This window comes from Camellia sinensis, chromosome 3 (genome assembly GCF_055761805.1).
Source record: "Camellia sinensis isolate YWXY chromosome 3, ASM5576180v1, whole genome shotgun sequence".
In the NCBI taxonomy this organism is placed as follows: Eukaryota; Viridiplantae; Streptophyta; class Magnoliopsida; order Ericales; family Theaceae; genus Camellia; species Camellia sinensis.
In genome coordinates this window covers 85,010,717-85,024,760 of record NC_138963.1, presented here as the reverse complement: position 1 = coordinate 85,024,760, position 14,044 = coordinate 85,010,717, and the positions used below count along the sequence as shown (strand labels likewise).

Sequence of the window (14,044 nt, the reverse complement as noted above, 5' to 3'; positions counted from 1 at the left end):
GAAAAGAGGAGTATAAAGGTAGGTACAACATGGAAGTCCCAAATGGTGTTGAGCCCTTCTTCAATGTTGAAGAGGGGCTCAAAATAAGCCTAATATCAGTTTACAACATGCTCAAAAACAGATTACTCATGGGCCAAAAATAGCATGCAAGATTATGGCATATAAGAGGATCAATGAAGCAAGTGCATCATGGAGGGCTCAAACAGGGTTGAGCCCTTAATGAAAAGTGAAGATGAGCTCAAAAGAGGGCCCTTTTCAGTTAGGGCCGGAGCTTGAAACAAAAAGCATGTGGGGCTTACAAGTAGATCAAGAAAAAGGGTCAAAGAGGAGAAGTGTTACTCACTCTTGAAGACTAAGGCCTCGTTTGGCAAGAGGCTATTTTAGCCAAAAAGCCAAAAAGTTACTAAAAAAGCCAAAAAGCAAACAACTCATACCAAAAAGTCAAAGATTCCCTTTTCTCTCTACTTTTTGCACATCTTTTCGTAAAAAGTCAAAAAGTCATCCCAAACATACTAGTTTTTTTTACATCACATTTTAGCCAAATAGCCAAAAAGTTACTAAATTAGCCTGTTCCCAAACGAGGCCTAAGACTTTTGTTGCTTCTTGGACCAATTTGCAGCTCCTTTGGCCTTTGAGAAGTCTTCCTTGTTGCTGGAAATGAGGTGGTGATGGTAGAGCTTGGTGGTGTAGAAGAAATGGTGCTTAAGGACTTAGGAATTTTCAAGGAAATGAGAGGTATAGAGATGGAGTTGTGTATGGAAGCTTGAAGAAGAATTTTTCTAACCCCAAAATGTGATATAGCTTGCTTGTTATAAAGGCCAAAAAGGGGGTGCAAAGGTGGGGGAAAAGGAGAGCAACTTTCCCCCACAAAATATCCCCCGGATAAAGATCTTTTCTGGGGGATAAAGCCCCACAGCTGTAAAGGGAACAGTGCAAGGAGCTCGGCCGGCCTGGTACTTTTGCTGCAGGTAGCCGGCCGGCCACACCCCCTAGCCGGCCGGCTAGGGGTCAAAAGGGTCAATCAGATTTTCTGGCCGGCCACCAATTGATGGTGTCCTCCTATGTGTGTACAACACAGCCCTGTGGTTAAAAGTCCAAGAAAGTGGGTCCAAGGGGTTCAACATTAGCCCGGAAAGAGGGGTTCAAAAGGGTCAAGTGGAATTACTGGCCGGCCACCAACTTTTAGGGTCCTCCCATGTGTGTACATCACAAATATGTGGTTCAAAGTTCAAGAAAATGGGCCCAAGGGGTTCAACATTAGCCCGGAAGGAGGGGGTCAAAAGGGTCAAGTAGCATTAATGGCCGGCCACCATTTTTTAGGGTCCTCCCATGTGTGTACATCACAAATATGTGGTTCAAAGTTCAAGAAAATGGGCCCAAGGGGTTCAACATTAGCCCGGAAGTGCGAAAAACGGGCGCCGGAGGATGTATAACTGGTTGCTGCAACAATTGCTGGCCTCCCACCCTTCAGTGACCTCTCTAGTGATAAAACAGAGGTACCTGCCAAAAATGAACGAAAACCGTTGCAAAACGAATGCTCGGGGACCAAAACGCGCAGTTCGGGGTCCCGAAAATGGGCTGTTAAGCATCGAAAGTGGCATTCGGCCACGAAGTGGGTTTCTCTCACCCCAGTGTTCCTCAAAAGGGATTAAATAAGATGTATGCCAAAAATCAGAACAAACGGAGGTGGTTAGGCGGTCCCGAACAGAGGCACACGGCCAACGGTCCCGAAAAACCGAAAACCGGACTCCGAAATGGGAAAAATGGCCTACGGCCACCAAATGTAGCCTACGGCCACTAAGAGATGGTCTACGGGACCTCTCCCTCCCCTCAGGAAAAGAAACAGAGAACACCGAGTCTGGTTTGCAAACCGAGACAAAGCACAAAAGAGGGTTCGGAAGTCCGGAGGCAGGGCTCACGGCCGCGACTCTGAAACTTCTGAACGAGCACATTATGTAATATCACCAAGCGCTCAACTGGTGACGTCTGAGTCTTAAGGTCGGTCAAAAATGGGGTGTCTACACCTTGCAAGCCACGCTTTCTTATATGATATAGTGAACTGAAACTTCTCCTTCACGCCCTCAATTATTGTAGCAATAGGCAATTCTGGTGATATCTGCAAATATAAATTATATTTGAATACATTATAGTCATAATGAAATCATAAAAATAATAATCTAGCATGGCACTTACCGCAATTTGTGCCTTGATGAAATGAGCAATGACCTCGGACTTGAGGTTGTAATTGTCCTTATTCATTCTAGGGTACACACACTGATGCGGCGCTTCAAACTTTTTAATTTGAAAGAAATCTTTGTCTTTCAACTTCGTTGCCTGAACCCTCCAGTTGCAGCCGTGCTTGCACTCGGCCACCCAACTGTTTCCTTTGGATTCTATGACCTTGCATTCTCAATTGCGCTTCAGGTTATACAACTGAACAGTGTGCACTAGTCTTTTCTTATCAATAAATATCATTCCTTTCTCCAAATGAGCAGTTTCGAAGTCCCACAATGGCCAACGTTCGACAACATCACGGTTAGTGATGGAACCATCATTGTCGAAATGCAAATTATAGTAGAAAGGGATATGGACATTAGGGTGTACCTCTTGCATATTATGATGCCCTCCAACTTCGTTAGCACCGGAGTCATTATCTGCACCTTCCCATGCGCCATCCACATCTTCCACGGAATCTTCATCACTTACTCCAACCTCGTCAAACAATGGCACTGTATCATCGGAGGATGCATAATTTTGGATAGCCGTCTCCGTTGTACGTTAAACATTACAAACCGGTGGACATTCTTCATTCCAGTGGGGATTTGGGGTTGTAAGAACCATCGGATTATACGTTGTCGGAGCACTTGGATCTGCTCCGGCACTGTAATAACCATCTACGTTCTTTGATGCATTTAATTGATTGTAACTCTAAGAATGATTGAATGGAGGGTAATCTTCAGGGAACATGTGTGCAGACTGTATAAGTGTATTGTTAGGGGATTGCGATTGTGTCAACATTTGAGTGAATGTCCCGTACACCAGAATTGGCATCTCTGTGCCGCCAAAATTGCTCTCCTTCTCCACATAGATTTCTAAAAAATAATCAGCGCCTAATTTATGTGGGAGCTCTAAGACATTACTTAAGGTCTCATTATCTTTGATTGGCAGCAACCTATACTTCTCCCGACATGGGAGTCTAAATTTAAACACTAATCGCATTATTTCCCCATGCGTACCAACCTTCGGCACCATCATAGCCTCCAACTCGCCCAATGTTATCCCCCTATGCACATTATACAACCCTTGAGGTTTGGTGTCGTACGACACACCTTCATCGCGATTGCGCAAAATCTTTCCACCCCAATAGAACAAAATGCTCACAACTTCCATACCTAAACTTTGCATTCAAAGTAACTCAATTATTTCAAAATAATAAAGTAAACACATTTGAGCGCAAACACCACATATATTACACAGGAGTGCCTTTAGGCATGGGTCTTTTGGTATTACAAAATATTTAAGTGGCATATCAACGTGAACCTGGAAATGAAAGTTATTTGCTCCATATATAATAGCATCCTATATGACTTATATTTCTTGTATTATTTAGAAGGATTATCTATTTGTACATTTAAACAAAAAATCATGTGTGGGATTATTTTGCCAATTATCATGAATTAACATTTGAATTCTTTTGTTGTGATTTGTCATGATTTCTTCATCCCTTCTTACGAGCTTATGTTTTCCTTTACTCTTTGTTTTATGTTGTTATACTTTCCCTTTGGTATTATTATTATTTTTTAAAATAATTTTTTCAATTAAAACTCTTTTTTTGGGGCTTTCATGGGTGGGTATTTTTAAATGCTTTAAAAGAACCTTTTCCATATCTTTAATTGACATTTTGTTCAGGTTTATCAAACCCGTTTTCGTCATGTGTTTTGTGTGTAGTTGTTTTCATACTTTGATTTTTTTAATTTCACATTCTATGAAATAACATGCACATACTGTAAGAACTCTTCCCACAACCTCACTGTGCGCGCCATAATTTCTCATTTCATCTTCATGTATTGAACCATCCATATATGACATTATAACCAATAGGCCTTTGATATATAAAAACTCTACTAAACTAATTCGTCATACTATAAGAACCTAATTTTACAAGCCCTAATTTTTTGTACTATAACAACCTAACAACTTCCAACAGGAAAATCTTAAATTGTTTACAAGTTCAAACTCTAAACTACCATGGCCACAATTGTTCACTCTGAAACAATAGTATAAAATATTGAAATTCCAACTTTCCATGAAGACTAAAAAATATCTTGCCTTCTAAAAACATAAACACATTAAGCTTTTGGGTCAATCGCTAATCTAATAGATTCATGTAGCCACAGATAATCAATTCACGCATGGAGTTACAACACCTCAGTTTAGAAGAAGCTCTGAGGATTGTTGAATAAACATTTGTTTTCTTAACTCCGTTTGATTGGGCTAATTACATTGATAAAGGGGTTATCTTTGCAACTTGGTAAAGTAAATGACAGTCAAACAGATGCCAGATCAAGTGCAAATCAATGACACATAGACCCTTTGAACTTCTTTTGACTTTTAGGCTTTATTATGATAACAAATCAGCTACCAATTGTGCTCGTAGTCTAAAAAACATTAAGGAGCAATGCACAGATTGTTTATTTTTCCATGCCTACTGTTACAAGAATTTCGCAATTTCTTTTAATATATTTTTCTTAAAATGGCAAACCCCTTTATCCAACTAAGCATTCATAACACTCCACATATTCAAGTAATTAACTATTGAGAATTTATTAACATCAATAAAAGTTTTTGTTTTTTTTTCCAAATATTTTCATACACTTTCAAATTCTTTTGTTTTTTCTCATGTTTTCGAAACGTTTGAAAAAGTTTCCAATTCTATTTTCATTTCCAACCTAATCGAAAGAACGTATGGAAACGAAATTTTGATCCTATTAGAGAAGACAAGAAAATTATCACATTTAATAACAACATTTGATTTCTTTAACATCAATTTATAACCCAAGTTTGACATCACATATGCACACCCATACAGTACCACCGAACAAAGTACTATCCAAAATTTTTAAAAAAAACAAAAATTAATGGACCAAAAAAAAAAAAAACCTCATCAAAAAAAAACTGATCATAACAATTATATGATAAACAAAAAAAGAGTGAACAGAGATACAGAAAAAGTGAACTGAGATACAGAAAATCGTAAACTATATCTTACGAATAACAAAATTTGTACTTTTTCAATACCCTAGCTTCAGCAATCCCTAATTTCGAAATTTAAAATCTCAAATCTGAAATGAAAACCCTCATTTATGCGATACAAACCTGAATGTGGGTGTTTGCTGAAGGTGTTCCTTGTTTTTCCAGTGGTGTATTGTTGGCCGTTGTTCATTTGCTTCCTCTTTGTCGTCAGTCTTCCCTTCAGAGTTCGACTGAGTGAGAATCGCAACTGTGTTGTGTTGGATATCAAAAATGACTTTCGTAAGTTCAAAGGGAGAAGGAGATGGGTTTTGTTAATAATGAAACGACTTTCCAAAAACCGTTTTGTATTTATGATAAAATTATTATTTTAGGCAAACAATATTTATAAATTGAGAAATTTTTTTTAATAAAAATGAAAACAGTTTTACAAAAACCGTTTTATATAAACATAAAATTAATTAGACTTTAAGTAAAAACGGCTTTAGAAAAATCAATTTTACGATGGAAATTTTTATTATTTTTTTATTCATAAAAAAGGCAATGGCAACACTATTTTGTAGAAAATGACTTTCCCAAAATCGTTTCACCTTATATTGAGAATAAAGTAAAAAACACATAAAGATCTATCCAACTCAATGGTTCGATTTTACCATTTGAACGCCTCAGACCATCTCCAACGGTGCATCAAACCTGGTATCAAATTCAAAATTCGATGAAAAAGTCACTTTTTTGAGCTCCAACGGTTTCACCAAATCGATATCAAATCGAGAATTCAGCAAATCTTTTACCAAAATGAGAACAGGCGAAGCATTTTACCAAATTACTGTTCCTAACCGTTGGGAGAGACCAACCGGTCAACCAGCCGGTTGCCCGGCCGGTTGACCAACCGGTCAACCGTCTAAAGGTTCAAATGGTTCGAAGAAAAGGTTCAAACAGTAATTTTTTTTTTTTTGCCTAACCGGTCAATCAGCTGGTTGACCAGCCGGTTGACCACTAAAAGGTTCAAAAAGTTTAAAAAAAAAATCAAAAAAAATTTTTTCGCTTAACCGGTCGACTAACCGGTTGTCCCCGGCACAAATTTGATAAAAGTGCACCATTGAAGCGAGTAATATCAAATTTAGTAAAATGAGTCATTTTGAACTCAAATTTGGTGAAAAATCTGATTCACCGTTGGAGATGCTTTCATATGCATCATCACTCTGACAAAAAGCCAAAAAAAAACCGGAGAGGATGGGTCGGGCTTTACAAGCGGTTGATTGGGCAAAGACTTTCCATTCGAAACTAATCAAGGACCCGATTCACTGAATTTCGAGAGCTTTTTGGACACACAGAGTGAGAGAGAGAGAGAGAGAGAGAGAGTCCCTTCGTTTCTTCTATCTGTCGTCGGAAAACCTTTATCTATATCTATATATATATATATATATGTATATTTGCGGTTAGGGTTAGGGTTAGGGTTTTCGACTGCGAGCGGAAGAGCGTTCTGAGCGCGGTCGATTTGATTGTGTGATCATCAACGATACTAAATACTATACTACTATACTACGTGATGTATGCTGATCGTGTGGAGGCTTCAACCAGGACCTCCATAAAGGACCGTCTTTATGGTAACACCGCACCCGATCCCCGCCCTAGGCAAATTACCGGCAAGAGGTTCGTTTGATTTGATTTGATGCTGTTTACTGTTTTTGTCTTTTGTATTTGTTCTCATTGTGTTGTGTTGTGTATCGTATAAGTTGTGTGTTTTGGTTTTCAATTCAATTTTTTTCATGGACAATGGTAGTTTAATTTAAACTCAGAGTGTTCTCTCGAAGAAGGGTTTCAAATTTTGTTTGAAAGGAGCTTTTCTTTTCATTAAGCTTTACATGGGTTCCATAATTTGCAGTTTAGGACTTCGTTTAAGTAGTTTTTGATGGAAAGATGATTGCTTTGCTGATCTCTTTCTTGTTCCCAAGTTTATTTTGCATTCAAGTAAAGAGAATTGACAATGAAACTATTATTTGTCATACAATCGGGTGATCTGGATCACTTGCTTAGTGGGCTAATGATACTGATGTGGTAATCAGTAATCTTGATCGTGCAGCTAAATATTTTGTCTGCTTCTCCTCTCTTTTTCCCTCTTACATACTCTTTTTGTTCTTATATACACACATAATCCAATATAACAGTTTCATGGGCGTGCACGTGCATATTGGAATGTGCGTAGACAAAACCATTATCCCCTTAATTCTGGGGTCTCCCGAGATTGGAATGTCAGAGGAAGGATGATGATTAGAGAGTCATGTAGGACAGCAGGGAACATATACTAATGCTGCCTACAAATAGGTTTATAGTGAGTGAGGTTATGAAGAGTTTGCTGATTTAGGATTTAGGGTGATAAAAAACCATACCAAGATTGGAATTCTTTTAGTCGATGAGGTAGTAGTTTGTTGAAATTGCAAGTAGTTGTCAAAATTGATATGGATTTCAAACTCATAAATTAAAGACCAAGTCAGTAGTGGAGGATGCTATGAGATGGAGTTTAACTAAGTTGGGTAGCTTTTAGGTGAAAGATTGACGGACTGAGTTTGGCGGTCAGATTGGTCGATTTCAAAAACTTGTTAGGGAAAGAGAGAAAAAATCGGAAAAATGGAATTCAAACATCACAATAAAAAGATTTTAAACTCATGTACTGATTTGTGTGAGAGAGAGAAGAAAAGAAAATGGAAAAGGAAGGGAGAGAGGAGACTCACCATGTCATTGACAGCAACTACTTCTTCAATCACTCATCGACGCCATTGCTCATCACAGATTGTATGAGAAATTGATAAACAAACTGTAAGTGTCAGACATCTACCTCCACTATCGCCATTAATGGAACAACACCACCATTAACGATTCTAGGGAAAAAAAAATAGACCATCGGGGGGATTGAAGAGGCATAATGGATATTTTGGGAGGAGAGATTGAACGGTCTTTCTGGGTGAGGAGGATCAAATAGCCAGCCCATGAGAGAATGAATATAATCAATGTAATGGAAGAAAGATGGCAGACTGAAGAGGCATAATGGATTTTTTGGGATGGAGAGATCAAAGGACTTTTTTTGGGTGAGGGGGATCGAATCAATGTAATGGAAGAGAGAGAGAGAGAGAGAGAGAGAGAGAGAGATTGATTAATGGAAAAGAGAAATAAATGCGAAGAGGGATGTTTTTTTTTTTCCAAATGGAACAGTGTAGATGGGTAGTATAGGAAATAGTAGAGAGAGAAGTCAATGCTCTCATTGGGATAGAGGGAGAGGGTGAGACAGTAGATGAAACGGTGGAGAGAGGTCAAAATAGGTGAGAGGGTGAGTTAGAGCAATTAATGTATGAGAGAAAATGTAATCAATTTGAAGTGAGTGTAGCAATTAATGTAGGAATCAATGAGTGCATAGAGAAAGAGATTTGCAGCACTTTCAATAAGCGGAGTTGGTGAAGCACCCTAGAATAGTGATAGATACAATTTGTGATCATCAATTACAATATGACATGTGTGGAGATATTTTTTAAATATTCAAATCGGTCTGGTCAGGTTATATGGGTTTCTTTTTGCCAAACTTGTTATTCGACTGATAACCCATGACAATGCCCCTATTTACCTGTAGCCGACTGATTATGGATTCGAAACCATCTGTTTGTGGTCGGGCTGAGTCGGATTCATCGGTTTGGGCAGGTATTTGAACAGCCCTGATCGATACCTTGATTTGAAGAAGGCAGTTGATTATAGATTGGTGTTGGAATGTGCACACATGGTGGAGAATTGGTGAATTGCCTTCTAATCCATTACGAAACCGAGTGGACATTTGCTTGCGGGAGGTTGCGCTTCTTCATAGTTGTCAGGGGGATAAAGTAGGGAATAGAAGGGAGAAGTTATGCCTTATGTTATGGGGAATATATGGGGTGAACAGAACTATAGGTCTATTGAGGGTATAAAAGTTTCATTTTTATCTATGAAGCACGGATACTCCGAAATGGCCCCTGTACGCGTATCGGGTACGTATCGGATACGGATACGCGCCTGATACGGGGAGATACGTATTAGATACGGGAAATGAAGTATCCAATTTTTTTTTTTTAATTTTTGAATTTCGGATACGTCTAGGATACGCGAGGATACGGTCGGGATACAGTATGGATACGGCTGGGCAAAAAAATAATTTAAAAAACTTAAAATGGGGTCAAAGTATAAAATATGAAAATAAGATAAAATAAAACACACAAAAAAAAAAAAAAAAAAAAAAATTCAACCAAACTTACCTAAACCTAGGTCGAACAGCAGCTGCGAAGCAGGAGGAGGAGGAGTTCGTCGTCGTCTCTCGTCTCGAACAGCAGCTCGACGGTCGTCGATCAGGTTCATCCCTCTCTCCCTCCCTTTCGCTCCCTCTTTGTCTGCCTCTCACTCGATCTCACGAACTCTCCCTCTCTCTCTCTCCCTCTCCCTCTCGCTCGATCTGTTTGGTCTGGGTGGAGATGGACAGATCTCGATCTCATCTCCCCCCCTCTTGGTCGATCTCTCTCTCCCTCTCCCTTTTATCTATGTCGTCTCTGTTTTGCATATTTATTTTTATTTATATATTTATTTATTTATTTATTTGTATGCATACTCTGTAAATAAAATGAAATAAATCAAATAAGATATAAAAAAAAAAAAAAAACTTTGTATATGTATTCGGTACTATTACCTGAATCCTGATAAAACAAACAAATAAATAAACTTATTATAAAAAAAAACTTTGTAAACTTATAAAATTATAAACTTTGTAAACTTATTAAAAATAAACTTTGTAAATTTATTAATAAATCAAATAAGATAAGATAAAAAAAAACTTATTAATAAATAAATAAATAAACTTATTAATAAACTTTGTAAACTTAATCTTGGCCATCAATAAATAAATAAACTTATTGATAAATAAATGAACTTTGTAAATTTTTTTCAAATTAAGGGATTGAATTACATTATGGTTGTTATGGGTGATGCTATATTGTTGAAATTGTTGAAATTTAATTGAATTGATGAATTTTTTGTTATGGCTGATGCATTATGGTTGTTATGGGTGATGCTACATTACTAAAAATTGTAAAAAAAATATTTTTTATGAACGTATCCCCGCCGTATCCGTATTCTACTTTTTCGAATTTTGTCGTATTGCCGTATCCATATCGTATCGTACCCGTATCCCGTATCCGTATCCGTATCCGTGCTTCCTAGCTTTTTATGCTCAAGAGCTCTTTTGGACAGATATGAGTTGGTACCCTCTCACTTGGCCAATTTTTGGACTTTGTTAAGCTTATTGTTAAATGAGGAGGAGGAGCTTAGGTTTGTCTTTTTTATTTTTTTTATTTTTTATATCTCCTTTGTAAATTGTTGACATTCCCTAACGTTGTTGTTTTGTGAATTACCTTTTCTTATCACTATATATATGTGTATGGTTTCGTAGGGTTTCAAGTTGGAAGAAACTGGAAATAAAGATCATGGATATATTAACGATAAGCCACTGGAAATCTGTGATAACTTTTATCTGTTAATTCTAAAGTGGTTGTGAAGCAACATTTTATCATTTCCTTAATTCAAAGAGTTTTGAATTTTTAATGATTTGCATAAAATAGCCATACTGTGAAGGTATGTTTCATGTCTTGTCTTTGTGGTGTTAGATATAGTCAAAAGTTGTGTTTTAATTTGAGACACATGGCTTTATGTGGCTTGAGTTATAGGTCTTTTGGTTATCTCTATCTATTTAGGGCTAATGAAAATCATAGTCGTTCTTCCTTCTTTTTCTTTTGCCAACCTTAATTTCTTCTAGTAGTTTGTAAGGTGGAGCTCTCCATGTGTACTGCATTGGGACAAGACTTCTTGTTAAAACTTCTTGTTACTTGTTTTCATTGGGACAAGACTTTTTTATTTAATTCGATGCCATATGTTTTTTTCAGGCTGAGACAAGATGATGACAAATGGGAACACGATCTTTACAAAGATGATGAACATCAAGTGTCAAGTATGGTTTGTTGAAATATGATTGAATTCAACAAGTTATTGCTCAGCCTTTTAATATATATATATATATATATATATTTATATGTATATGCATAACTCTTATATGGTTTTGATTGAATGTTAATGGCGTTTAAAGATCGCAGAGTTGGTACTAAAGATCTTCGGTTGAAGCTCCAGAAGAAGAGTGTCCAGCAAGCAACTAAAAGTGGAAATGGATCTGTTTCTGGCGCAAGGGATCTGCGTGAAAAGCTTTCTGGCACAATGTACTCGCATCCAGCGAACACTGATCTTCCAAAGCTGAAGCCAGTTCTTGAGGGTAGTAAGCCTGTGAGGAAAAGTGTTATTGTTGAAGCCCTTGAACCAGAGATCAAAAAAGTTGCTAGCTCAGTCCCTAGGAAAAAAACTCAGCAAAAGGCACTACTTTCACTTATTATTATTTGTCCATTTCCTTTTTACAACTGTTATGAAGGAGGTATAAAGTTTAATTTATTCTGAGGTGTGTGGTTAAGATAAATCTAGATCCAAACTTCTTGTACACACAATTTATATAGCAAAGAATATTGTTCTGATTGCCACTAGTTCATGTCATATAATTGGCACTATCATTTATGTTTTGGATTTTCTTGTGGTTAGGTGGTGAGTGTGGCTTAGTTAGCATCTTATAGAATCATGAATTTCTATGAGGATCAATAGTAGTTTTGCAGTTAATAATTTCATTTTTTCACCTTTGTTGCAATTAAGAGTGAATATGAATATGTAGTCTTCGAATGAACATATGTTTGGAGAAAATTTCAGTCTTTTTTTTCCTTTGCTGATATGAAAAACCACAACACACCCATACCTAGGGCCAATGAAGTCCAAGCCAACACATTGCGCGAACAAATAGCCGAACTTGTACACATTTGATTGAGCTGATTCATCAAGCAATTTTCATACCAGTGCCATATGCATTTTTTCCATTGTGAAGGGCCATGCCAGGGAGGTAGTTATTTATAAATTTGGACACCAAAAAAGTAGAACTCAGTTATGTGTAGTTATTTATAAATTTGTGGTAGTTCATCCTTCTAAGTGCTACATCTCTGGTGCAGGCTGAATCTGTTGATAGTTTCCTGCAGTCCCTTGGTCTGGAGAAGTACTCAATTACATTCCAAGCAGAGGAAGTATGAACTCTTTGCTACATTACTTGTATTATTTGTACTAGCTCTGGTTTCAACCATTTCCTTCAGATGTTCATTTTACTAGTTTGACACTTTATGTTGTTTGTGCAGGTTGATATGACAGCGCTTGTGCACATGAACGATGAGGATCTGAAGGTTTTAGGAATACCAATGGTAAACTTAACTGGTCTGACTTTAGTATTTGGAGTTCTTGTCTTCCCTTCTCAATATAGAATTAAGTAGACATGCTTTGTGTTCCTCCTCATGGAATTGGATCAATGACTGAGAGTCTAATTAGATGAAGATTTGCGGATGTGTGGTTTTTATTGACACATGCAACTCTTTAAGAAGCTTTGGTTGTTACGCTCCGTTTGTTTGGGCGGAAACATTTTCTATGGAATACTTTTGTCAGAAAATATTTTCCAAAGAACACGTTTTCCTATGTGTGGTGCTAGTAGTGGTGCGACGAAGGCCTGGCATGGTGGTGGGGTGGCGACAGCAGTGATGGTGACGGTGATGGTGGCAGTAGCCATGCTGATGGTGAACACGTTTTTCTGTGTGGTGCTAGTAGTGGTGCGACGAAGGTCTGGCATGGTGGTGGGGTGGCGACAGCAGTGATGGTGACGGTGATGGTGGCAGTAGCCATGCTGATGGTGGTGTGGTGGTGGAGGTGAGAGTGGTGGTGATAGTGTGTTGACATTGGTAAGAGTTTAGTCCGGAAAACATTTTCCACCTTTTAAAAGTGGAAAACATTTTTTGTCCAAACAAGCTTGTTTTCCGTTGACCACGGAAAATGTTTTCATCTAACTTTCGTTTTCCATTGTGCAAACACCAGAAAATACGGAACTAGAAAATACAGAATGCCCAAACAAATGGAGTTAGATTCTTTTTTTCTTGTGAATCTTTGGGTATCATTTAGGATGCATGTCAAAGTATTGCTCTTGTTTTTGTTAGTATAAAAAATAGTTATGCTTTTCCTTATCTGTTACCAGTTTTAAATTTTTATTATTTATTTTTATTTCTGGGGGGTTTTTCTTTCAGGGTCCAAGAAAGAAGATACTTTTGGCATTGGAGTCTAGAGCCTGACATTTGGTAGTGAAGCCGGCTGGTCCTATGTATGTTTGGTTGGGATCTTAATGATTTGGTCCAACACCCCCCCACTTGTAGTCAGCAGCCTTTGTTTGGTATGACTGCATGTAACTTGTTTGGATTATTTCTTCAGTTGTATTGGTGGTGAAACTGGCTTCAGTGAGTTCATTTGTTGGTATATTATGAATAGAAGATTCATTAGCCGGACAGAATTAGAAATTGTTAATTTGATTGTTGCTTAAATTATATTAGGGTTGTTTTTGTCTGCCATCTGAGGGCTGTTCAAATTTGGTTAGTGTTTTCTTTATTATGAGTATGTTGTTGTACCTTCTCAGGACCAATAATTTTGTACTTCAAACAACCCACAGAGAGAGAGAGAGAGAGAGAGAGAGAGAGAGAGCATTAGGTCTATTTGCTGAAGCAGTTTTGTTCTTTGGGTGTTTATGTAGAACTAACCATTGCTTGTTAGATGCAATAATGCCATTTTCCCAACTCAACTTGAACTGTTTGAAACATATGGATCTCACTGACCCATG

The 14,044-nt window shown here is 37.6% G+C and overlaps 1 protein-coding gene and 1 long non-coding RNA gene across 4 annotated transcripts in view; one reads left to right on the top strand and one right to left on the bottom strand.

Moving 5' to 3' along the window:
- The window catches only part of LOC145822645 (uncharacterized), a 39,397-nt gene extending 33,963 nt beyond the window's left edge, over positions 1–5,434 (bottom strand). The window contains exon 1 of the long non-coding RNA XR_014364251.1: positions 5,377–5,434. This is a non-coding gene — a long non-coding RNA (uncharacterized LOC145822645). The remainder of the gene's footprint in view (positions 1–5,376) is intronic.
- Positions 5,435–6,374: 940 nt separating this feature from the next.
- LOC114299656 (uncharacterized) lies at positions 6,375–13,778 on the top strand. 3 transcript variants are annotated; one of them, XM_028244451.2, is made up of 6 exons: positions 6,375–6,903; positions 11,199–11,263; positions 11,399–11,676; positions 12,351–12,422; positions 12,531–12,593; positions 13,461–13,778. In XM_028244451.2, exons 1-6 carry the CDS (start codon positions 6,800–6,802, stop codon positions 13,503–13,505), a joined length of 627 nt encoding a protein of 208 aa, XP_028100252.2. In that variant the 5' UTR covers positions 6,375–6,799; the 3' UTR covers positions 13,506–13,778. The 3 variants fall into 3 exon arrangements, 1 of the variants encoding a protein (XP_028100252.2); XR_014364249.1 differs by having other exon boundaries at positions 6,430–6,903; positions 11,399–12,244; XR_014364250.1 differs by lacking the exon at positions 13,461–13,778 and having other exon boundaries at positions 6,430–6,903; positions 11,399–11,734; positions 12,531–12,562.
- The last annotated feature ends 266 nt before the right edge of the window (positions 13,779–14,044 follow it).